Source organism: Plodia interpunctella, chromosome 16 (assembly GCF_027563975.2).
Source record: "Plodia interpunctella isolate USDA-ARS_2022_Savannah chromosome 16, ilPloInte3.2, whole genome shotgun sequence".
NCBI lineage: Eukaryota > Metazoa > Arthropoda > Insecta > Lepidoptera > Pyralidae > Plodia > Plodia interpunctella.
In genome coordinates, this window is record NC_071309.1 from 6,944,506 (window position 1) to 6,971,390 (window position 26,885).

At 36.3% G+C, this 26,885-nt stretch overlaps 2 protein-coding genes across 5 annotated transcripts; one reads left to right on the plus strand and one right to left on the minus strand.

Annotated features, from left to right (window-relative positions):
- Positions 1 to 7: 7 nt before the first annotated feature.
- On the minus strand, positions 8 to 2,714 carry mora (morgana). Its single transcript, XM_053756969.2, has 6 exons — positions 2,496 to 2,714; positions 2,108 to 2,244; positions 1,671 to 1,870; positions 1,300 to 1,516; positions 937 to 1,131; positions 8 to 450 (listed from the first exon to the last, which is right to left on the minus strand). Exons 1-6 carry the CDS (start codon positions 2,569 to 2,571, stop codon positions 223 to 225), a joined length of 1,053 nt encoding a protein of 350 aa, XP_053612944.1. The 5' UTR covers positions 2,572 to 2,714; the 3' UTR covers positions 8 to 222.
- A 1,038-nt stretch (positions 2,715 to 3,752) lies between these two features.
- numb lies at positions 3,753 to 26,673 on the plus strand. Of its 4 annotated transcripts, none has more exons than XM_064436459.1 (8): positions 3,753 to 4,239; positions 18,334 to 18,609; positions 19,870 to 20,021; positions 20,857 to 21,068; positions 21,979 to 22,204; positions 22,709 to 22,850; positions 23,274 to 23,426; positions 23,815 to 26,673. In XM_064436459.1, the coding sequence occupies exons 2-8, from the start codon at positions 18,403 to 18,405 to the stop codon at positions 23,920 to 23,922; spliced, it is 1,200 nt and encodes a 399-aa protein (XP_064292529.1). In that variant the 5' UTR covers positions 3,753 to 4,239; positions 18,334 to 18,402; the 3' UTR covers positions 23,923 to 26,673. The 4 variants fall into 4 exon arrangements, with proteins under 4 accessions (XP_064292529.1, XP_053612572.1, XP_053612570.1 ...); XM_053756597.1 differs by lacking the exon at positions 3,753 to 4,239 and adding an exon at positions 6,468 to 6,797; XM_053756595.1 differs by lacking the exon at positions 3,753 to 4,239 and adding an exon at positions 13,206 to 14,169.
- The last annotated feature ends 212 nt before the right edge of the window (positions 26,674 to 26,885 follow it).

Consider the following 26,885-nt stretch of genomic DNA (forward strand, 5'->3'; position numbering starts at 1 on the left):
GCGTAAATATTCTGAAGCACGTTTTATTTCCATATCCTGATGTAATAAAATTACATAGAGATAATGTGCTTTTATAATCACAATTGAAAAAACATGCAAAAGATGCTATATACATACATAGAAATGGTGACAAGGCATAGTTCATCACGTGGGATTCTTTCACAATTTCAAGATCTTTGAAAGAACAAGAAATATCATAATGTCTTTGCCTATAATTTCCGTTTAATCTGTTACATTAACTTTTCCAATAGACTGTATGGCTTCAACAGTGGAGAGGTCCACACAATCATCATCCTTTGAAGATATTTGTGGAGTGTTTGGTGTAGTCTCCTTTTTTGGTTCAGTTTTAGGGAAATCAAGCTTGCTCCAAGCACCAGGTTCAGCTTTCTTCAGTTTGATTTCCACTTTTGATGGCGTCATTGACACGCAGCTGCTTTCTACTTTGACAATCTAAAAACACAAAACAATGTGTAACATGTCACCATAAATCACATAAAATTGTAAACAATATGTAGCTACTTATTAACCTTGTAATATTTTGTAAAATATATCTCGCGAGATTCTACATAAAATTTTGAAAATAACATATAATTCTGGAATCAAACCTGTCTATCCGGGACAGTGCTCTTGGCTGTGGGTTCAATTCCTACTTGATTCCAAAATTTTATAATTTCATTATTATTTTCAAAAACAAGTTATAAAGCAATTGGGACATGTATAACAAATCCATTTAAACAGATTCTACACTGTCAAGAAATTGTGTACTCCCTCATCTCAACATTTTCCAGCTTTCCATGTCGGAGCCTAGGGTCCATTTCCTACTTTTCCTTTTTTACTATTTGTCTTCTTAGTTGTCATACCAATGGCATGGCGAGAAATTGTGTACTGCAACTATTGAAATAATACAGTTATCAGCTGTAGTAAAAACCTACTTACACCTCTCAACTCCAGATCCAATTCAAACACTGCATCACCTTCTTCTTTGAAAACCAACTTTGTGTTCAATCGAATAGGATTCAACTTAACGAAACTGGAGAGTGGGTCATATTTCTTAGCGTAAACACTGACAATGACATGTTCTGGTGTCTGATGCCAGTCCCAGCGACATTTCACTGTACCAGCTGTTGAAGTCTGGAAAACAAAACATTTTATTATTAACTGTAATTTAAAAGTTAGTATAACTAACATCACATTAAGATGTAATTTGTAAGCAATCAGAAACATAAAGTAGCAAAAAATGTTCAATAAAATAAAAAATAAATTAAGCTCAGTTAGGTAAGTAATTAAAAACTGCTATACTTCTTTAGTCCATTTGTGAAAACCAGTAGTACATCCTGGCTGATTGAGGAAGGTGTTGAAATCAGTGGTCCTTTTCTGGCAACAGGACCAGAACTTGAGACCTTCGTGGAATATTGGACACCCAGGGTGATAAGTACACACTCCCTCATTTGTTTGAGGGCCCTCATATGAAACATTGCAGCCTCCATTTTTACATGTTGTGCCAATGGTTACAGTACTGTAAGTAAAAGATTAAATGTTTTTAGGTTCACTGTATTTCAACATTTTATAAGTGTATCGGTATCAAAATTTTGATGAATCTGTACTCCACAAACCAAAAACTTTGAGTAAGATTACTATTAATATGAAAAAATATGTTAAACTGACTTTACCCATCATCAGAAGAAGCCACTTTTTGTATTGTTTTCTGGACAATTTCTTTCAATGAATCTGCAATTCTTGCTTCCAGTTGAACAAGTGGAGTATCAAATGGCGGTCTCGGCAAGTGTTGCACAATAGGTGCTCGAACCTCAATCACTTCTTTCTCTTGTAGTTCTTTATCCAACACTTTCTTTTCCGGCTCTGGAGGTTTCTGTAAAAACAAAACCAAAACATAATTTAATCGCTACAAATAGGAAGTCAATCCAAATTCAGTCAATCGAATTACAGGACCCAATTATATATAGTTACACAAAATATTTTTTTTGTTGGATTAATTTGTGATAAACCTGGTTTGCATTTTGATTCATATTAAGTGATTTGGACAGGCACTGATTGGTGAGACACCCCCAGAAGCATAGGGATGAATACAGAACTTTTAAAGACATACCACATTAGAGTGTTTCGATAAAGTACAGCCTTTGATGTTTAAGAACTCTGTGAAATCCACGCTTTTCTTATTGCAACAAGACCATCCCTTATAGGCATCATGGAAGACCGGGGATCCAGGGTGATGACAACATTCATCTGGAAATAAAAATATTGAATGAATAAGCATTTACCTAAGTTCTATATAGTACAAAATAAAGGGTGTTATGCATTTCTAAGGGTGTTATGCATTTATATTATTACAATAATCTGCTTATTACTTATTTTCAAAATTATATATCCAAGAAAAACAATAAACACAAGATATATACAAGAAATACATTAAATTGAATGAAATCTACACAATATTTAGGTTTCAGTTATCTAGAGAAATCTAGAAATTTCTTAACCTTTTTCATTGTTATTGGGGTCAAATTGTTGACCACAACCACGATTATAACATTGAACTAAATTGCTTTCTGGCATATTATTGAGTTACACTCTGATTTATAAAAAACTAAAAGAGAGCAAATAATACGATTCCGATTTTTATAACGCTATGCTATCGCAGCTGCAGGCAGGCGCACGGCCACAACACAAGACATTGCACAAGTCAGACAGACGAACGAACGACTGACACAAGTTGGTTGAGTTTGACATTGATAAGCAACTGTCATAGAATCTTTGAACGTGCTTATGGACCATTTTGGTTTGGCTGACAAAATAGCATAATACCATGGATATAGTAGGCACCTACTAGCATCAACCTCTGGTTCAACAATTATTTACTCTGCACGTTTGAGTTAAAGGATTACACCATCTTCACCTGATTTGCTCCGACACACGAGTGATTCTATGACACAGATATTAGAATATTACATGTCCATTAAGGATTTTTATTTTTTTGTACGGAAACCTAATAACTATATAATCTAGCTAATCCGTTTATATGTTTCTTTTACGTTCACTTAAAACTCACTCATAATGTTATTTTCATAAACTTTTAGACAAATTCATGTTGTTATACGAAAATAAGAAAAGAAAGAAAGAAAGAAATCATTTATTCGGCAAACACATAAAATCCAAACATACAAAAGAGTAACGGTATCAAGCTAAGGCGCTGATTTTCAGCTGGAACCAAGTACAAAAGTAGGTATGGTGGCAAAATAAACAAGCTAATATGTACGGAAACAGAAACAAACAACAGCATACAATAGGATTAAATATATACTGACTTAGGAAAAAATGTAAAAAAAGGAATAAAGATAAATTACATGGAAGCTATGGAATATATATATATATATGTATATTCCAGCTTCCATATATATAAAGTATAAATATGAAACTAAAAATAATTCAATGTATTGCCCTAAATTTGCCGCAATAAAGTAAACTCTTTGATGCGTTTACGGAATGTTGTAACAGATGAAAAATGTACAATTTGCCAGCCAAAATGTTTCTTGGGCGCAGCCAACACCTTCATCAAATGTGAAAGAAAGTTTGTTTGTTTGTTACCTCTTCAATCAATCTACTTGAAATTTTGCATATAGTTTGAAATACGAAAAAGTACATAGGACACCCTGCCTGAAAAATTACGCGGACGAAGCCGCGGTATTGAATAAGATTGTCAATTCGCTGTCATTGAGTCATTTGACATTTGTTGTCAGACTGACACATGCAAGAAAAAGAAAAGAGACCCCCTTGTTCAGCTCACTGCTAATATTTTTTCAGTTTTAGTATAATTTCAGGAACTCTAGATTTCTTGTGTTATCTATCTTTTTACTTACTGATTTCAATTCAAAAGATGTCCTCAAATTTTTCGAATTTACCACTCTCCTGCCTGAATTAGCATTGTGGCTAGTCCGCAGCTATTGGTAAAGTGAATGGTGGAATGCCTTTAATAAAAAATATTGCAGTGATCTAGCTTCACAAGTGGTTGAAAATTTAGAAAACTTAGATACTTACTCATCATTTGAATGGTTGAATTGAATTGTGACAGAATGAAGAAGTTATTGTTTGTTATGGACAAAACAGTGCTCATTTTCATTTAAGTGTATAAAGCCCAGTGTTCAACTCTTGAAGAAATATAATCTCGTATTTGTTCTTATATAATGTTCCTGTAATTAATCTACTCGCGCAAAACTTATATGACAGGTGAGAATACACATGTTTCAATACATTGAGGTAAGTAATTCAAAATAATAGCAATGTAAAATCTTATAAGAATCCTATAGGAAGAAACATTTTATTTAACTAGACTAGAAGTTGCCTGCATGGAGCATCTCAGCTAAAATTATCGTGTGTAGTTTTTATACAAACACCAAAATGGGTTTCCAAAATTCCTTTCATAGTGTTCATAAGTTTTATGAAGCAAAAATTAAAGTTTCCCTTTTAGTGGTTTGTCTATGTGCAAATTACCAAATTAATAATCCTCACTTAAGTGGAATAGGATTAAATTGTATCTCATATGTCAGTAGTAATTAAAGCATAATTATTTATGTTAAGAATTTTTTGATACATCACAAGTCATGGTGTTCAATAAAAGTTTTAATTTTTGTTCACACACAAATTCATGCACTTTTTAGAAGTTCCTTCATTCTCATTCAAAGGGTTCTCCATTGCCATTAATTTATAAGTATACACATATGCTAATTATTTCATAATGACCAATGATTATCTTATACATTACTTAATAATTAAATTGACAATTGACACAACAGTGTATAAAAAAAGTTATCACTTAATTGCTCAGGCTGTCCACATTCTAGAAAGTCAGGTAATTTTAAGATGGTCAGTGAAAGTCAGTGAAATTGAGGGGCTACCTGGAAAGTCAGTCATAAAATTATTATTTTTTGCGAAAACATTTCCCACATTGCAATATTGATTTTTTTATCTTTCCTTATGTCTCTGTTTCCTGTCTAGTTATACTCCTAACACTTTTGTCTTTCATGCAATCAATCCATCCCTTTTTCAATCTCTCTCCACCTAAAAACTATGTGATGCCCACAACCGCAGCTGACTGTGGTTGTGACAATATATATAATAATAATGTGGAATAGGTCTATACACTAAAAGCAAGCAGTACTAACTTTTTCGTAAATTATTAATGTTGGATATTTTTAATTTTCTTTAAAAACTATTAAAGGCGCATTGTATGGTGCTCTACTGCTGGTAGGCATTTTAATCACTCTACTATGACCATTTTATGGCCGAATTTTAATGGTAATTTCAGGATTTTACCAGACTTATAAAAAATATGAAATCCACAGTCAACAGCTACCTGATTAGGTTGAATGGCGCCTTGCGATCGTGCTGCCGCCTACTGCAATTAACCCATTGACACAAATCTACTAGATACCTACTAACGCAATATAATTAGGATCCAAGTTTCTGATTACAATTTTATTGAGACAGGGTTTTAGGTAGGTAGTTTACTGGCTTTTTCCATGGTTCATGTTTCGCCCATATCACCCCTTTACATAGCTAAGATAGTATTTCCAAATCTTTAAAAGTCTGCAAAACTGTACTTTCAACTGTTGGGCTCAGTGTATGTGTCAACCAGAGGATAAACATACACTGTATGGATACCAAAGACTTGAAACTCGATAAAAATATTATCCATGTCCATACATAAATAATAGGTTCTATCTTTCTGGTTATGATTCCATACTTGATGCGATGTTTAATACGGAATTAAACTTTTAAAGGAGTTCGTTTTTCTTGTACTGTCTCAATGTTGTACAGTTACTTCCTCCTTAGAAAGTTTTTACCTGTCTTTTTTCTGTCGTGTTGTTTTTCACAAACGACTGTGATGCGAATTGTTCAGTGTGATTGCTTGTTTGTTCAGTGTGAGAGCGTCTAAGATTACACAATAGATAGGCAGACATCATAGTGAAGAAAACGGCGCCCACTCTTTCTTCCCACTACGTGCACCTTCCCACTTGCAGAGTAGGTATGAGTGATGACTCCATGATTCCAACTCCATGGTAGTTTTATAGGTTTTAGAAGATGCCTACATATTTACATGAATAATACAATAGCACGCCTGTACCTGTGTTGATTGAAAATACGTAGGTACCTAAAACTTATTAAAAATGTAACATAAAGTAGTTTATTTTTTTAAATATTTACTTTCTCCCGATAGCAACTTTACTAACTTATTGCTATGTTAATCTATGTATTCAATTTTATTATTACCAAATTGGTGCAAAGGGCGGAAAATATAAATATACCTATTCAGCTATACCATGGCCTATAGTATTAGTAAGTATCGATTCTAAATCTACGAGCATTGTTCCTGGCCTTGAATGATCTCGGAGTGTCGAAACTTTCAAGTGGTGTGAATCAGAGTGTGTTGGTATTTCACGTTCGCCTGAAATAGTCAGTGCAGTGCGGTAATTAGCGGCGTTTGGTGCGCGATTCTTCTTCCCAGCAACTTGGCATGCATGCCGCCCAAGATTTTCCGATTGATTTAGATCGCGACTCAAGTTATCGCATAAACGTGAAAGTGCATTGTTGATATAAACTGGAAGTGAATTTTAATTTTTTTTAAAGTCGGACGGAACCTTGTGTCTGTGGATCTTCTCGATCATCTCGCTTATAGCTCTAACAAGTTCGTCGGTATTAATTTGATTTGAAATCATGCCAAGTCTCTTCCCTGTCCCTTCTACTCGGATGCAAACAGTTATTGTGTAATTTACAGTGTTATTTTGGTGAGTAAACAATTCGTGATATTTTCCGATTTATTGTTCCTAACTCTCTCCTATAGGACAGAGCAAAAACACAGCAAAGACATACAGCCTTTGTAATTTTTTATTAATGATTTGTTAATATGTAAAACCGGATAGGTGCAAGGCTCGTACAAGGTGATAATATAAGGTCTTTATAAATAATCATTTTTTTTTACAATAAATTTCTGAATTTTCTCCATAAACATATACAGCACAAAAATAGGTTCAATCTTTGTAGATATCAGGAGAATGCAGGAATTAGGGCTGCCACCCCACTGGGTTTGACCCGGAATGTACTGGTTTGCATGGTGTATATACGGGCATCAATGTTTTCGGGTCGGTCAACTCGATCATAGGCGCGAGACGCGTGACTTTTAAAGGTTTTCAAAAAACCCCAGGCAAGTATTCTAAAACATTCCCTCCAGAACAAAAAAGATAGTTTTTCTTATACAGCTAGTCCAAGTCAGCCTAGTGCTATATTTCAATGTAAAAAACTTATCATTACTATAATAAATAATTCATACTTAAAAAATATTGTTTTATTAAAAATATGATTCATAGTTCTAAAATGTCGACGCGGAGCCCGGAGGTCTACTATTACTGAAAGGTGGCAGCCCTAGTTGTGGTATGTGTTAGGCCCACATGTGGCCCTCATACCTATTCAAATCTTCCAATTTTGATCACCAGCTCCCCAATCGCGCTAATAACATCAGCCGGATCGCTATTAAATCGGAATACGGAATTTTTTCACCGTTTATATGGTTCAGTTTTAATCTAAGAATCTAGGTCAAAATATTTTTCTAATATTTTAATAATTCCTTTAACTTATATTTTTATCAATGCAGAACACTATTTGTGCCTATCAGGAAAAAGGCAGTTAGGTAATAGGTATAACTTGCGCTCTCTTTTCATAATCAACGCTTGTCTAATTCATATGCACTTAATAATTATACCTACTTAAAAGTTTAAATAAAAACCACGGATTAAAATCTTGAGCATAGATAATGCTAGTAGGTAGCTACAAATCTTCGATTACAGAATTACTTAATACAAATTTAATAATAACACCCAACTTTTCTAACAATAACCTTGAAAGAAGTAGGTAAACTTAGGTAGGTACTTACTTTTAGTTAAGGTAGAACCTTTCACAAACCATTGAACAAGTCTATAGATAGGTAGATGTTGTACCGATATTAGGTTGTCGTATATTACGATAATCCTTATACTTAAATCCTTACAAATTATAACATAAACACCTCTACGCGTCTGTTTGTCTGTTCCGGTAAACTCAAAAACTACTGCACAGATTTTCATTCGGTTTACATCTATAGATAATAAGGAATCGTGATTGAGGTGATGAAGGTTTAGGTGTATAATTTATTATGTTTTTACCCGAGCAAAACCGGGTCCGGCCGCTAGTAATATTGTATAAACCCAAGTTAGTATCGTTCCTACTGTGCGTTCATATGTCAGCAGCGACTGTAGCTGGTTTTTACCAGCTACAGTCGCTGCTGACATATCGCTCTAAACTTGAGTTCAGTGGTGAGACTGTTAACAGTAGTTAACAAACATTTAACTATATCTAGTAAGTTAAGTACATTATTATCTCTATGTAGACAAGTAATAGGTACCTTAAAAAAATATTTTTGTCGCACATACTGTGTTGTACTTATTTACTTATACGAAGGCGTTGGCAAAAAATAGTAACAAATAAAACTTTTTCCTTGGGTATGTATGGTATTTATAATTTTCAGCACAATATTTATAATAACATCTTATTAAAAGTATAATTAAACAATAAATTAGACGACACAAAAATGAGATCAATGATAATAATAAAAAATCAACGAAGTAAAACATCGTTAACGCGATTTAACACTACATACTAATAAGTAGCTATTTAATCTAGCTGCACCATGGTACGAGTAGGCATAAAACAAATTCGACTGCAATCTACAATAATCTGACGTACAGATAATTAAATTATCGAATACGCGGTACATGGTTCGCTGTTGCCACAGTCTATACGGCTCTTGTGGTGTGTACTTGATTCACTCACGATACTTGTCTCGTATGATGTCAGCCACAATGTCCCTGGGGAGCATAGTGGCCCGGGCGGTCTTGGTGAGCGCCGCCTTCGCGCTGCGCCCAGGCCGTCTGCTGAAGTACACGTACACGTTGTACACCAGCTGCCTGGTGTCAGCCGGCAGCTCGACCCTCGCCTCCTCACCCGTCTCACCGATCCTTCCATTGTACAATCTCCGCCAACTGAACATCGTCCACGCAGTCATTGCTTCGTCCCCGTATTGCGCCGTTTTGTTGCAAATTGATGATTTGACAACGGATACAAATAATATACAATCGTTGAATGGAATATAATGTATCTTCTTCAAACTCGAAAGTTAATGTAGAGACAAATTGATGAACTTTATACTTTAGTTGATATTTTGTTTTTATCAGAGCCACTTTGCCACCTTTCAATTGTAAAGGAGTTCTTCAACTGGTGGTTTAGAGGTCTCCAAAGGCTGTTTGCGAAACTGGTCACATACTCATGTGACATCCGCTGTAGTGTGAACGTGACCACAATTCTGTGAATACCAGTAACTACACAGTACAACGGTCAGTACGTACATATGCTTAACATGCAAGCCGGTGATCACATTGACAACCTTGGCCAGAGATAGTGCTTTGCCGTTATGAAGAACAATAGGGTAATTAATTTATTTTAACGTTCAGAGATTGGCAACTTTTGATTGAGCAAGTCAGACTGATTAGGTAACTCTGAAGAGCTTCACAAAAACAAAATCGAAACTTCCCAAAAATCAGCACATCTCCTTTATTTCGCATTTATAGGAGACCATTCATTTTAGTAATTGATTGTGGGCACGACATCCTTAGTTCTCAGACCATCGACACGCATACCAAGCCAGCATTCTTGGGTATGCTCCTTCTGCCAGGACCAGGTTAAAATGGCATATACAAAAATTTGTTTCCTACATAATTTTCTGGTTTGCGCAAATCGTGGCCATGCCAGCCAAGGCGGTACTCCTGGAGATTAATATGGCACAGACGGACATAATGGCTGCCGCGAAGACGCGGATTTGTATTGTCGAACAGTCGAAATCCTTTGGTTGACGATCACTGCCTCAGCACCATATTCGCATACAGGCGACTTGGGCGTTTACCGTTCGCTCCACCGATAGCTGTATTGATTTTGTGATGTGTTAAAAATAAATTTTAATGATAACTGCATTTTGTTCTTATTGATTTCTTGGAACCAAGCAAGGCCGTCTGATTTTACAACTTGCCGTTGGGAACAATTTTGTAAGTCTGTTTCGATCGATTTAAAGTCGAGATCCCTATGTCTAGCTTAATTATGTTACTATTGTGGTACTTCATTGGCCGTACCATCAGTAGTAGACTGTTTTTTTTATTTGACACGGTCTTAATTGAACATACGCACATAGGTAGGATACGCGGCACGCGCACAGATTTCAGCTTTAGGGCCTGCAGGTCGGCAACGACGACGGACGGGCGGAAGTCGTTGCAGTGCTCACAATAGTAATGGCACAATTTTACGGTAGCTAGGCTGTGCTAGTGTCACTGTACTCTGTTACGGTTCTCTTTGTTCACAGATTTTTGGTCAGTGATCATTTAGGTAGTAAAGCGACGATTCACGTTTCCACGAAACCGTTCTGGTTTATTCGTTTATAGAGCGGATCAGGGGTCACTCATTAGTTTATTAATTTCATTTTGTATTATTACTTAGGCTAATATTGTTGGAATGAAAATTCAATCACGGGACTATTTTTGATGGGTAAGTATACCCTATACCTAATTCGTCCTAGAATTTTAGAACATTGTGAAAAGGCTGACCGTGATCCACTATTTGGTGACTGACTTTCGAATCAGTAAGTGGTTATTTACCACCAACTGCCATTAGCATATTTTGAATTTTTCCTTTTCATGACGAATATTGGTGTTGGTGTACACCAAAATGCTTCATGTATAGACCATGCACGAGAATGGGCGGAAAAAGGGTGAGCTGTAGGGTAATGCACATAAGTCGTATTCGTATATTTTTATATTTTATTTCTATTTTTACCAATTCCAATTGATACGTTTCCAATATTTTTAGACTGATTCAGTGACACAGTTTAATTTAGTGCTGATTGAAACTATCTCACTACCACTAGGTATGTGTGTAATTCTACATTCTACTTGGAGCAAAAATACATTTTTTGTTTGTTTGTTTGTTTGTTTGTTTGTTTGTTTGTTTGTTTGTTTGTTTGTTTGTTTGTTTGTTTGTTTGTTTGTTTGTTTGTTTGTTTGTAACGCGATAACTTTCGAACCGTGTTGGTCCGATTTTGATGAAATTGAAAAGGTATGTAGGATCTGTCAATGGAATTTTTAAGATCGTGGGGCAACAATATTGTGTTCGCAAGGTGAGTTTGTATGTTTGAGGCGGGTAATCACCGAAGCTACCAAACCGATTTAAAAAATTCTTTAAAGCTACATTATCCGAGATTGATATAGGCATTATTTTTTTTGAAATAAATTAGTTTTCAGCAATATCAATGAACACTTGTAAAGTAATCCGAAAAAAAGCGCTACCGATAATCTTAACGTGCGTGCGCTGCCCTACTGTTGATTATACATGCATATAATGTACTACAAAAATATAGGTTTTAGTAGATCCATAAAAACGTCCACGACACTATACATCTCTCTTTTATAATTAAGTAACTATAAGGCATTTTATATGTAAAAAGATAATGTAAATTAAAAGGTGAATTTTGACAATTATTACTACACAAGCATATTAATCCTTATGATTAAAAGTTATATCATAATCAAGATAATTTCATGAAGATAAATTTAGTCTTTTACAGCACGTAAATTGGATGAATAGATTCTGAAATATCGTGGAATAGAAAAATACGCACGCCAAATTATTTTATGTAGGTACCTAGGTACTTTTATATTGTTGAATGCACGGCACGCTCTGACGTGTGAAGCCAAAAGACTAACTTTGAAAAAGGTGTTTTGAGATATTTGACATTATATCTTATATGTAAAAAAAAGAAATCGCGAGAAGAGTCCGTTTTTTTGTTGAAAGGTGTTGCTCATCTTCATGAGAGTACCTCTACTACGTTTTTGTTTACGAGTGCCTTCATCTCAACAAGTTTCATATGGCATACCTACTTTCCTTTAACATATTTCCATTATACTCGTACCTAGGAACGAGAACTTGCCTGGTAATTTAAATCCAAGTCGTTGAGCTATTGGTGACTCATGTGATCTGACTCATAGGTACCTACATAGTGTTCGGATAAAAATCCTTGATGAAAAATATTTGCAAATAGTTATTTCTTAACCTAACAGGTATACTGAAGCGAAATTGAAACTTTCATTTTCATCTGATTTGTTCAGTTGACCCAGATTATTTATTTAGTCTTTGCTACATACTCAGAAAAAATAAATAAGTAGATGCACGTACTACAACACAACAATATAATAAACAGCGTATACCTGCCTGCACCCTATGCTGCTTAAACCTGATAGCAAAACCAAATAAACTATATAGACTTTACTCTGTGGGAAGACTTTATATCGTGTTATCTGCCTATATGGGAATGTAAGGTACCTATTTATTTATTTATTGTAATAACTATAAGCAACCTAGCTATTTTCGTAGTTTGATACAGACAGAATTTGACTCAATAATTTTAAGTAAAATAGTATTTTAAATAGGTTGACTAACTTTTTGTGGGGTAGTGGGACTTTTCCTACTAAATTTAATGTACTATTTTTTTAAGATATTGTATTAATTAGTGGTTTTTAAGAACTTGCTTGCTTGCTCTTCTGCAATTAAAATTTATTGTAAGTCGGCGGCATTTGTGTATCGTCGGCAGCTAAATCAAAATATGGCATGTGTTTGGAAGCTAAATGGGTACTTACGCTTTGCACCTGCGTCCGTCCTGCTCGCACGTGCGGCTCCAGATGTTGGGTTGTGTGGTACAGTACAGATGCATTGGTTTCTGACAGAAAGGAATTGCAGTTTATGGTATAAGAATACCATACACATAATATGTATACATATTTCATTCACTGGTCATTGCAGTGGTATTGACCACTAGAGCAATAATATCTGAGTATACGATTAGAACCACCAGATTTGAAATGATGAAAGAAGCACAGCCTAACGTAAAATAATTTAAAATTCAGGCTCAAAATCAAGTTTGAATTTACGGTTTAAAGGTCTGTTGCTCTAGTGATGATCTCACCAGTCGTCAATCTTGACAATGCAAAGGACCGGTCGGCCGCGGGGCGAGACAGGGACGAGACGGGGACTCCGCGCCATGCAGGCAGGGTTTGTGCGATTCACGTCGCATGCCGCAGGCCCCACTCAGTACGACAGTTGTTCGCTACAGGCGCGGCGCGCGCGCATCCCGTGCACATACTTCTACAACATTCCTTCACTTAAATCTAGTCAAAATGTAGTTTTGTGTTTGATTATAATTCATATAAATATCAAGTGTAGGTGTGAATTACGGAAAAGTGGATTACTTTAGTGATCGTTAAACGATACGGTCCAAAGAACAATGCTGTGGGAAAAAATAACGTACAGCTGGCATCGTCGTTCGTTCCCAGCTACCTATCTAACCTCTCTCCCCCCTCGGGCCGGGTGCCGGGTTCATTGCGCCTCTCCGAGTTTATTCATCGTTTGTGGGAAAAGTTGACCCCTGTTTTTAAAAATTATTGTTAACAAATAATTCACACAAATAATGTTTCGGAAACTGCATCTTCACAAGGCTATGTTCCTAACTATGTCAGAATATGCAATAGATTTACCTCTTCCTAATTAATGATTTTCATCATTGTTCTTCTCAGATAAAGAAGCATTTTTTTATTTTCGTGTTTTATACGCAATTCTTCAAGGTTTTATCATTACGAGGAACAAAATTATTTATTCTGAGATTTGTTATATTTGTTGAGTTTCAACATCGTCGAAATTATTATCTTATTGTATTACGGATACTGTACGTATATCAGAATAGGACAAAAATACACTAGATATTGGGCAATACGTACTCGTGAAGTTGTACTTAGATACTCATGTCATGAATGAAATTGTGAAACAGACGTTACTGTCAAATTACATAGTGTAGTGGATGATACAGCGAGTGTTATGCAGTGGGATAATACAGTGAATATTTAAGTTTTTATTCAGTGAAGTGTTTAACAAAAAGTGGCCAATTTAGATTAAGCTATGGGGAATCAGGGTTCGTCGCCGCACGAGCCTCTGGATCGTGCCCAAGCCACGCAGAATGCCGCCACAGACCTCAAAATGGTGCGATACTCATTTAACTACAATAATGCATGATTTAATATTCAACATTGCATACCAAGCAGGTACTTTGAATCGGTGAATACTGTGAATAGGTAATTGCAGAGTGGTCAGCTTGCTTACGTCAATCTTTTAATATTTGATCATGTATGAGGTAGGCATCATATCATCTACTTCCACCTTGAACCTTGTAATAAAATTATTTTTAGTGTCTGTCTGTAGTGAGTTTCTAATTAATTATAATTTCCGGTGTGTTATAATACCAAAACAAAATATTATTTTTAGGGATTGTCCGTTGTTTTCAGCATTTATGGTGTTCCTTGCTCTAAAAAAATATTTATTTTTGATATTATTGACACCACTTTATTTCTCATGTAAATTAGCTCCTATACAACCTTTGTTTGTATTCTTCATGACTGTTCGTCCGTCCGTTTGTGATCGACTTAGCTCAGACACTAGTCAATCCTTATAAACTTTTGTCTATAGGTACTTATATATAATGACATAGTGTTACCATATAGTTATTATATCATTTAGTAGGTCCTGAAATAGGTCTAAAACCATAACTCTTTAATTTTTTCGGCTTATGAACGTTGGACTACTATGTGCTGCAGAGTACATACTGCAATGTATTAGTAAACAGAATTCCGATTTGACGTTTTGATTATTGACAATTCGAAGTTTTTAGCAATGGATGTTTTTAGCATTGCCAATAAATCGAAGTATTTATTTAGCGCTGTACAAGCAGTTACACCCTTTTAAAATAAAGCAGCCACTTGTACATCTGTGATAAAAAGGGAATGATATTTATCCCCGCGTTCTGCGGGCGATGTCATTTTAAATAAGTACTTCAACATTTGAATTATTTTTACACCACTAATAATCATTAAATAATATAATACTTACGTATTTTATACTATATCTAATTTATTATAGATATATAAGGGTAAGAATTAGAATTGAATTCACTTAAACTAATATGACCTACCTACTTTTTAGACCGAATTTATAACTCCTGGGTTTAACCCACAGACTTAAATATTAACCCCAAGGTTTTTCCTTATTAGAGTTCACAGAGCTTAAACTTTATGGGAAAGTTTATTTCCTGCTGTTGACATCATAAGGATAGGTACTATCAGTATGAGGCGTTTTGGCAAGTCCAAATATAGGTAGGTAGGTAGGTATATAGCCCAAAAATGTGCATTGTTTTTTTGTTGTGTTGAAAAATACTTTGATTTGATTGATGTAATTCTTAGTAAAGATTGTAAAATTGTGTGATACTTTAAAGCGGTATCAAAACAAAATTTCATCCGGTATAGCCTATTAACCAGATCATTCTACCCAGATCGATCATAGTATGGAAGTACCTATTGAATTCACCACAGATTCATAAGGTACACACTGCCCCTATATTTGATTACATGGTTTCTTTATAAAATCCTAGTAATAAATACTTAATTACTGTGTGCAACCAGGCATTATGTTAAAAGATAATGTGCGATTCACATCGCCCTGCGCCGTGTCATCAAATGGCGTTTCGTCGACTGGCAAACATATTACAGTGTAGTGTGTAATACGTCCGTTTATTCAAAAAATCAGCCCTATTTACACTATATGTATAATCGTAAATTGTAAAATCTTCGATCAGTTATATTATAACGGAACACAGAAGATAATATATATTTTATTCTTTGATAAAATAGTTAGGTATTTATCAAAGAATAAAACATTACAATGTTATTATTTTAAAATAGTTCTCGGATGATCTGTCCTATCTATCCAACTTACAAATGATGTTTAGAAATAACGTGGTCACAATCACGACTGAACCACCTTCACTTCACACCAGTACTTATTAAAGTGCGGAATAAAATTTTCTATGCTCCACGCTAGTGAAAGTAGGCACAATCACAAAAATAATCATGATTACAAAAGTAATCACATTATTAATCATCATGATTGAAAGTAATCTGATTGACGAAAGTAATGTAGCTGATTATCAATCAAATTATACATGTATGTAGTTGACACAGACCACTTAGAGTTGATTATGCCCAACCTTGTATTTAATATTATGGTACTATTTTTATTAATTAGATTTTGATCACAAATTCCTTTCTATTCGATGTGAATCGTACTTTATCGAGACGGCGGCGGCGGCATACTAATTCGCGCTCGCGTCACGTTACACCGATCCGCTGATCTCCATGCAGATAATGCAGGAAGCTCGTCACTAAATAACAATGACTCGTTTTTTGATGCCGGGTAATGACGTACACCTACAGATGTAACAAGTACGGAATTAATTGATCGTGTAATAAACCCTTAAGTCGTAAAATTACGTTCTTTTTAATTTTACACAGTTTAGCATATTTAAGTTAATGACATATGTATAGAATGGAATGGCCATAAAAATAAATAGACTACATTTCAGATAACGTTCTTGAAATCTCAAAAACATTATTCAATATTTTTTCTATACATATTCTCACGTTTCAGAACCTCTTGGCCAACTTCATAAGTGTTCCGTTATTAGCAGTTTAGCTACGAGACTCTAAAAACGATTTTTTTTTCTAAAAACTTTATAGAATCTAGCTAATGTTAAAGTGCTTAAATTGCAAATTTATGAGTATCTACTTAATTAAAATAATAATGTCAGCTGTTATGTCAGTACACATTTAACAAGTTTTAATGTAGGGCTCCGTCAAATGTTTAACTTTGCAAAATTGTTCCATCTTCAAAAAAGTGTGAGAACCGGTCTAGAAAAGTGACGAGTAGATAAAACGTAAGACAATAATAAACAAACTCACTTTCTAGCATTTACATATAACCGGGCAATTAGGTCGGCTGACTTATGTTAGCTTAGATGCACTTTGCTATAAATAAATTTTCATCCTGGGTGAATGGGACTATAATATTGTTTGAAGTATATTCATGCTTCATCTACTGAAGCGCGATAAAAAGGCTGACGCGCTGTGGGAAAAGCAGTCGTTAAAAAAAACAACAGAGTCTATATTTAACACATTTATGTTCATAATAACGTGAAGATTCTGTACTATAGCTGTCAAATATTTTATTTCCTTTACTTTTTGTCAGTAGAAATTAATTGGTAAGACTGGAATTATATTAAAATTATGGTTCAGTACATAGATCATTGTATGTATATACTGAGACATATTGATAATAGCTTTCTGTAAGCAGTTCTCTATAAAAACAGACTCATATTTATCAAACGAAAATATGAAGTTCTGATAAAATCTTCCACACATTTATAAATGAAGAAATTCAATTTTTTGTAAGGTATTTTGTAACTAATACAAATAAGTAAATTTATCCACGAGTTATCTTATCACTTGGTTATCATTCTATCCAATTACAGCATTTACAGCTAGGTCTGTTACAGAATGGTAGTTCTCGGTAGTATTACATTAATAAAGAAAGTGATAACTTCGTTAAATAGCCAATTTGCTTGTTTTGTATAATAATGTTAAAATTTACTAATTAGTTATTTGTGAATAGATTTAATTTGAATCACAATTTTTAAGAAAACTATTAGAAATGTGGTTAATCCCTCAGTTATCTATTAATGAGTGATGTTTATTCTGGTAATGCATAATAGGTAACGCTGTTGTTCACCGCGGAACATTAAATCCGTATGTTGTTATTTTTTAAACGGTTTTATTTTATAGCTGCCTCTCTTACAGAAAATGTTTATAGCCATAGCATAGGCATATAATTCCTTGTTCGTCGGTATCATTATTAAAATATCGAAAGCGCTTCAACTCTGTGTGAATTTTGACCTCCTCTATAGTTTTCTCCACTAGCTTGACACGACCTCTCGTCTCGACATTTAGTAAAATGTTATAGGCTCTCTTGTCGTAGCATCTAATTGTACCTGTGGCCTTGATTGTTCGGCGATATGGGGCTGGCGATAATTTTTTAATAAACGATACGAGGTCATCACCGAGTATTTTTATCAGTTTGTTCATTAGAACATTCAGAATTAACCCTAATTCAAATTTACATTTTTTTATGTTTCCCGAGTTCCTAAACTTTTTCCCCTCATTAATAACAGATTCACGATGATTCTGTAAATTAATTACGAATTTGTCACATGAAAATAAATTGCTTAGAAGCTTTACTAAATGCAGATATGTTATATTTCAGAAATCGTCAGTCCGCAGCTCGTTGAGGCGGGCGCGCGCGGGCGCCGCGCTGTCGCCGCCGCGGGCCGGCATGGAGCGCCTGCGCCGGTCCTTCCGCGAGTCCTTCCGCCGCCGCAAGGGCTCGCCGCCAGAGTCCGCGCGCCCGCACCAATGGCACGCGGACGAAGCCGCCGTCCGCGCCGGCACCTGCACCTTCCCCGTCAAGTACCTGGGCTGCGTCGAAGTGTTCGAGTCCAGGGGCATGCAAGTTTGCGAGGAGGCACTTAAGGTCTTGAGGGTGCGTTACTTTGGCATTACTTCTTTCAAATGTTGATTCATGTTTGTTTTGTCTTCTCATAGTCATTAATAAAAAGAAATGTTTGTATTTTTTTTTAGTTTGGACCGATTTTCGTAGTCGCGAATTAAATGAAGAAGTGACACTATCGTATAATGACTGTGTGAAATTGTATCATTTTCACACAACTCACAGAAACGATTAAAATATTTAGTTTAGATTTATTTCGGAGGTATGGAATGCGACGACGCGCTGCCGTAGCAGATGTTAAATCTGTATCGACCGAAGTGTTTGACGTCACGGATTGCGGTGACGGAGAGGTCAAACGTTCAAAAACCGCACAAAATCTGTTTTTCCTTACTCCTTACGTCAGATGAGTAAATTACCCACTGAGAAAGGTTTATACATTAGGTATTTATTCATAAACATGGTACACCTAACACTGCTCATTATTTATTGGTATTTTTTGTTGAAAGTCGTCTATGAATCTTGGAAAGAGAGACCTTTGACCAACAGTGAGAGTGTAATAGGTTGTTAAAAACATGTATAAATAATAACCAACTGGACAGACCGACAGACGTTTCGTATCGGAAAATGTATAAATAAGAATTATTTGTCGCTAACCTACCTACTTGTTTTTTTAAATATTTAACCTACATTTTAACTCATATTTAAATCCTTATTATGACCAAAGCGTGAATCGTGATCATGATACAATGCCTTGTAAATTTATATTTATTGCTTAGAATAGAAGGTGAAAATATGTTTTGAAATAGAAAACTTTTTTGCTCTATGTCTGTTTGGCGCACCTATTAGTAAAAATAGATTGGAAGTACAAAAAAGGTGGTTCGTGCGACCACAACAGATCCCGCCACTTGATAAAAGTATGGATTCAACTAAGAGTGTCTCAACTCAGTAGTTTCTAAAGTTAGCGGGACTACGACTCATCTGATACAAGTTTCCAAACTCGGGAACCACCACACCTCTAGACTGTCTTAGAGAAAAGAGGCATAAAAGTGGTAATTCTCAGATATACCTCTATAGCCCACGGATTGCGTAAAATTTACCTTTAAATGAAGATTTGGTTATGATTTCACAACGGGCCATCTGCCTGACATCTACCTTCTTTGGGAATGTTATTGTTGCATTTCAGCTGTGGCAGGCGTCAGGCAGGCTATGTGTCCTTTGCTAGTTTATGGAGAGGTCTAATTCTAGGGCGGGATCACATGCGTGTATTTTCTAATGATTTGGAAATGATTGCAGAATTCTCGGCGGAGGCCGGTGCGCGCGGTGCTGCATGTTAGCGGCGACGGTCTGCGCGTGGTGGAGGAGGAGACCAAGGGGCTCATCGTGGACCAGACCATCGAGAAGGTATCCTTCTGCGCGCCCGACCGCAACCATGAGCGCGGCTTCAGGTACATATATCAATAAAATATGTAATCTTTATCATTGCAGATATTATCATGTTTTACATATTGTTAGTCGTAATCTCCTCGCCTGTTACTTAGGGCCGGGAGTGTAAATATCTTGATTTTCGTGATCTTGACACTAGTGTGAATAATTTCCGAACATAATACTGGTGTTACGTTACGGGAGAATATAATTCAATTTTTTCGGTTCGAGATCGGTACATAGGTAACTATGGCCGTTTTTGGGCACGTTTACGTAAATAAATTGGTTTATCAAAAAATGCAATTAATAAAAGTAATGATATAAATAAAGAAGTGATGCTATGGGAAATTCCTTGTTTACATTTTATTCGTATTTAGAATAGAATGTAAACAAAGAGAAGAGTAATATGTGGGAGTAGTATGCTCTACGATACACGATTCAAGTTTCGTGAGATACCTATCTGTCACCGCGGCATAATAATGTGAGTGAAAAAAATCTCAATTTACACATTATAGGGTCTGAAAAATTGATTTTAATCTACCGATATAAGTAGTTTTACGATTACTCATATCGTGATTTCTGAAGAGCAAGTTATGCAGTCCTTAGATTCAGAAATCCCGGTACCTACTCATCCAGTAAAGTATGAGGTGTGTACAAAAGAGCCATAGGTTCGACGTGTGACCATAATGACAGTTGCATGATAATAATAATAAACAATAAACAGAGAATGAAGGGAATTGGCAGGGATCCATACAGTATTACATCTTTTTGTCTTACGGGGTAGACGGAGCCGAGTTGCGTAGCTCGATGGGCTTGACGTGCGTGGCAGGGATTTGAAATGATTTGAATTGTCGTCAGTTACATCTGCCGCGACGGCACGACGCGGCGCTGGATGTGCCACGGGTTCCTGGCGGCGCGCGACAGCGGCGAGCGGCTGTCGCACGCGGTGGGCTGTGCGTTCGCCGCGTGTCTGGAGCGCAAGCAGCGCCGCGACAAGGAGTGCGCCGTCTCCATGAGCATCGACGCGGCCTGCCACGCCTTCACGCGGCAGGGCTCCTTCCGCAAGTCTGGTCAGTACGGCGAACGCCTTGATTCTCCTTCGCACTGGCGTCATTTGAACGCGGAACAACGGAATGTTTGTTTGTTCTGTGTGTTTGAGGATTTATTTAATTGTATTTTGTATTGTATGTACGGTAGACTGAATGTCGAATGCAATTTACATCGTAAGCGATAAAAGTCTACAACTCGGGAACTAGAGCATTTTGCACGCATGTGGGAAAGAGGGGTAGAAAAGTCAAACATTTCAAGACTGTTATTTAGACATCTTCCAATCAGAGATTGTTGAAAATAGTTTTTTTATTAAATTTTTTCCAATCAACAAAGTTGCAGTATTATTTTAAAAACACCGGGCAATTACATTTCCTCGTACTTATATGCTTCCGATCACGTCTGAGTCTACTTTTTATCGACATTACACGATATACGTGAGATGGCACGGTGCCAACCAGTCGATTGCGTAGGTCGTCGATTGTTTAAACGATGGATTTAAGCTCAATGTCAAAGTCATTTGTATGTTGGACAATTGAAACAATTTACAGTAATTTGAAATTGGCATACACCAACGTTAACATTGAAATATTATTACGGGAACGCGTGTAGAATAGAAACAATATGATGAAGCAGGTATACGAAGTTATATTGTCAAAAGTCGGTAGGAATCTCTCAAAATGTATTTTAAGGAGAGATTCGGATGGGGACGAGTTGTTTTCCGAAAAGCAAGTTTCTGTTATACAAATTACTTAATCACTACCCCTGTTAATTTCCCACTGGAACAGTACTGTTTTCCGGGATATAAAGTCTCTATAATCTAGAAATATCGTTATCGGAATAGTTAAAATGTGGAAGATAATTCGATATAGTTTAAAATTTATTTAAAGCTCCTTACTATAATAACTGAAACAATAATTTCTATTGCTGTAGGAATAATAAGCCGCCGCGTGTCGGAAGCGGACGCGGGCGTGTTACCGTCGCCCGCGCCCATAACGCCGCCGGCCGCCGCGCCGCCGCCCGCGCCGCTGCACGCGCCGCAGTCAGCGCCGCCCCGCGGCGGCTCACACAATCCATTCGCGGTGGAGCGCCCGCACGCCGCGCCTCATCTGCTCGAGCGCCAGGGCTCTTTTAGAGGATTCGCGCATCTCAATAATAGGTAAACGAGTTTTTGGCATTTTAATTGCTGCATAAAGGCTACCTATATTAACATGATCAAAACGTTATACAAAATGAAATCGGCATATATTTTAAGTGAGTAAGATTATTCAACAGAAACTTAGTGTGAATATAGTGAGAACTTGCCATTTTAAATTAGGACCAAATATTGCAACCACTTTTAAAAGATTTTTTTACTAAACATTATTTAATTTTGGGCTCCCAATATAAATTCTAATTTCTAACTAGAACGTAATAACTAAATTTAAGCAAACAGTCATATAGCTTGTATATATAGCTTGTATATATAGCTTGTTATATATGACTTGATGGGAAGTCGTCACTGCAGCCTATGGACGCCTGAAACACGAAGGGTGTCACTCAAACGGCCTTTTTGAAGAACTCCATAATTCCTGAAAATAAAGAAATAAAAAGTATTTGTAGAAAGAATATCGCATAAAACTTACGGAACGATAGATTTTAACACGATACATTTTGTGGTCAGTTCCCCGTTCAAGCGTCAGATGTCGCTGCGCATCAGTGAGCTGCCGTCCAACCTGGAGCGGGCGCGCGCGGGGCTGGGCTCCCCCCCGCGCCTGCCCCCGCAGCCCCTCCCCGCGCCACAGCCCATCCCCGCGCCCCTTGAGGTAAATATGGCTGCCATATTTCTGTATTCCTGTCACAAACACTTATTCCGAAACTAGTAGATGTTAATGATAAGAAAAACAAATTTTTGACTCGTATAAACGGACGGATTTTGTTAAAATGTTTCGAAAATATGTATTCCACAATTTTATGGTACTTTTCAAAACATATCTCTTTACGGTTTCCATCACACTTGCCGATTTCAAATGTGTTGAAATTATAAAATGTATGATACATACATGGATTGATCGTTACAAACTTATGGGTTTATTTATTGTATTATAACGGGGGATGAAATTTTTTTATGAAAATCACGTCTGTCCCGCATTCGCAGATAAATTCACGCGGGCGAAGCCGCGGACAAAAGCTAGTATTCAACATTGACGAAGCGTGTGGCGGATAACTAAAATAAATATATTCCCCAGCCGGGCAGCACGGCTGCGGACGCGGAGGACCCGGTGTCGGCGATGTGCCAGCAGCTGTCGCTGGGGCTGCGCGCGCTGGCGGAGGAGCCGGTGCCGCTGGCGCCGCTGCCCGCCGCCGCCGCGCTGCCGCATCCCGACGCATGGCTCGGCAAGGTACACGCACACACCTTACAAGCTTCCGTTTAACTTGATGTAGCTTTTGACTGGGCCGCATTTGATGAAATCTGAAATAAATAAATATATTGGACAAATCACACAGATTGAGTGAGTAAGTAAGTTCAAGACTTGTGTTATGGGAATTCAACGATACTATATTTTAAATACATACATAGATAAATAATCAAGACTCGGGCCAATCAGAAAAAGATCATTTTCCATCACGACCCGACCGGGGATCGCACCCGGAACCTCTCGGTTCAGAGGCAAGCACTTTACCACTGCGCCGCCGAGGTCGTCATATATTAATGACCCGAGTTCAAACATGTAGCACGTTTTGCGCAAACTTAGAGTAAAGTTTATTTATGATCATGTATTTGACAAGGTTGCGCGCGCGCCGAGCCTGGCCAGCACGGGGCGCGCCAGCACGCTGGCCGGCCTCGAGCGCAGCACCAACCCCTTCCTCGCCGACCCGCTCGCCGCCACGGACTAGACTCCGGGCTATGTCGCGCTCCGCCGTGTATGTCAGGCGTTTGTCTATTGAGATAAAGCGCGGCGCTGAAATATCAAATGTATGGACGTGTCCTGTATAGACTAAATTGGGTCATTTTTTTATTCAATTGACAAATTTTCACAAAATGCTAAGTACATTGTGAACAACTTCCGAAAGAAATTAACATTGAAAGAAACACGTAAAATTTCGCATTTCCACACAAGTCCGATCAGCTGATCAATCAGTTTATGTGGACAAAAAAAATTACATTATTTGACGTCGATTTCTTTGGTAAGCAACTCAGTTTCATTATCTGTATTTGTTCACAACATTTTTGCAGTGTTAAAAAATTACCCTGTGTAGTAATATATCCAAATATTTGATATTTTCGTGTCGAGTCGTAGACCGATTCATCTTTAGCAAATGTATGTGGTCGATATAATCGCCCATAGATTTCGCAAGGTTCCACGGTGTGGCGTCCCGATTGAAATTAGCCATTGTCAATATTTGTAGTGCCCGTGGGCCACGAGACACAAAGATATGCAACAAAATCTATAGCTACACTCACGTCTTAGAATTTCACTGAAGATTTAGTGATCCACTGATAATTTAATCTATAGACTCCATTTATATATTGTCCTAAATTTTTAATTGAGGACTGAGACCCGAGTTCAAAAATAATCGCAATGCTATGAAAATACAAGTTCGCAACGAGAAGTGAATCTGATAAAAACAATGCGTGAAACGTGTTGAATAAATATAGAATAAAATAAACAAAATCGGACTTGGGTTCATCCCTGTCTCTATGATATCGCAGAGAGTGTATGTATCTCGTATTTCGACAACGTTGAGTTCGAGACATACTACATTCTAGAACGCTCCGAATCGTCTAATCTCTATGATCGATTTTTAGACAGAAATCGCTCAAATTGACAACTGCCATACTTGCCGTTACTATAAATTACAGATTAAAACTCATTGATCATGATGAAATTAGTAAATAAATTAAGTATATTATGAATCATAAACATTTTGTGTTTTTTCTTAATCAATTTCATGCCAAATGTGCAACAAATTGTGCTTGGATGAGTGTGAATCAAACTCGATAGCGGAGACGTAATATCCTAGTAGTAGTAGCATTAGTGGCAACGAGTGGATGTATATTAATATGAATTTTGGAGAGATTGTTGACGATTGTTATTGTTACAAATGAAAGCCTTTCGTACTTTATAGATGTATATTTTACTGAAACCAATGTGACACAATGAACTATTTATTGACATATGTACTTAATAATATTATATTATTGGACTGTGATGCTTAGTCGCAAAAAAAAATGACTTCGCTGTTTGTTAGTCCTCACAGCTAGCGATAAGAATCGCGTTGCGATTTAGTGTCAAATATTGTCAGATGTTATCTCGTGCACTGCAGATGTATTACTTGTAGCTGAATAAATATTTAAAATTAAATCGTACTTAAGTCCTCGCACTGAGCTTCTGCGTTGCACTCTACTATGGTGTATCGTGTGTGTATGAAATAATCATTATTAAAAATAAAAGCTAATAAGTAAAATATACTATTCGTCCATGCAGTATTAAATAAAATTGAACGAACGCACTGTCCGTGTGATGTGTACACTGTACAAGTAAATACAATGCAGTATTTTATTGATAACGTAAACTTTACTATGTATAGGGGTTTTGGATATATTTTCTTTTTTGTATATAATTGTAAATTTTGTAGTATGTTTACCACTTGCCGAATGTGGATCTGTTTCTTTTTTACTTTTTTAAATACATAGAAATCAAGTAGGGTGAAATTAGAATCGAACAAATATTAATATAATTTTATTGCTAAGTAATTTCAATTTAGTGAAATTCGTGTACTTACGTGTTGTCTTGGTTAGTTTTATTACTTTAAATATTTTTGTTATTGGTTTATTTTGTATTATTATCATTTTGTTGAGACTAGCTTTTTAATTTCGGGTTAGGCTGAAATTCATATCTTCTCACTTACTACTTTAAAGGCAGCTGAATTTGATAACATTTATATAATTAAAATAAATATAGGTTTGTTATGTAAATTTTGAACGTAATTATGTATCAACTTTTCCACCTGGCTCTGTACATTCCATTCAGTTTGATGAAACAAAAATAGTAGTTCGCTTGGATGGCCAAATGCATATCACTGTAACCTACTTATTTAGCCTTCTCTAAGGTGTACCCGCACTTGTACTTACGATTTGTAAAAAAATACTTAAATGTATACCTACTAGTAGTACTTAACCAACTGTATACTTAAGAAAATTGGGCAATTTTGAATTGTAATTCCATAATGTATAAAATCGATAAAATGACCAGCCATATTCGGTCACTCTTCTTATTAAATAAATGCACACAATTATACATGCACTTTATTTTGTGAATGTGTAAGTAAATCGTTGTTGAATATAAAGTACATACAACCTAGGACCATAGATTAGATTTATCAAGGTATTCTTGTAATTATTTTTCTCGGGATAAAATTCAAATGAAGTATATTTTTACGATTTAAAAAGCTTGTTGAAGATACTTTACAAATTGTACTTAAATCAGCATTGATGTTACGATTTAGTTGGATGTTATACTGTATTTGATCTACAGTAATTTTATCACGTCGAGCATGTAAATATCAACGCATATATCTATGTAGATACTTAGAAGGCAAGAGTTCAAATATTATGAAAAATAAATATTATGTTTAGTTGAGAAACCTAGTAGTTTTTTTTATCCTGTGAACTCGGGCGGATATGACTCATCCAAATACGGCCTGTTGAGACAAAGTGGTGTGTGTAACCACATGAGGCAGAGCTATTTGTATGAGCGAATTGGAAGATATGACGAGATGTTTATAGTTATATTTATTGGACTTTCATAGGGAGTTCATCTTCCATATTTTATAGTCCATTAGGTGATACCGTCGTC

Excerpts from the sequence above, each read along its gene's own strand:
- mora (XM_053756969.2), bottom strand. The coding sequence starts at position 2,571 with ATGCCAGAAAGCAATTTAGTTCAATGTTATAATCGTGGTTGTGGTCAA. Across the intron at positions 2,245-2,495 it reads CCCCAATAACAATGAAAAAG|ATGAATGTTGTCATCACCCT; the intron begins GTTAAGAAATTT and ends TTTTATTTCCAG. Across the intron at positions 1,871-2,107 it reads TATCGAAACACTCTAATGTG|AAACCTCCAGAGCCGGAAAA; the intron begins GTATGTCTTTAA and ends TTGTTTTTACAG.
- numb (XM_053756595.1), top strand. The coding sequence starts at position 14,089 with ATGGGGAATCAGGGTTCGTCGCCGCACGAGCCTCTGGATCGTGCCCAA. Across the intron at positions 18,610-19,869 it reads AGGCACTTAAGGTCTTGAGG|AATTCTCGGCGGAGGCCGGT; the intron begins GTGCGTTACTTT and ends AAATGATTGCAG. Across the intron at positions 23,427-23,814 it reads CCGACGCATGGCTCGGCAAG|GTTGCGCGCGCGCCGAGCCT; the intron begins GTACACGCACAC and ends GTATTTGACAAG.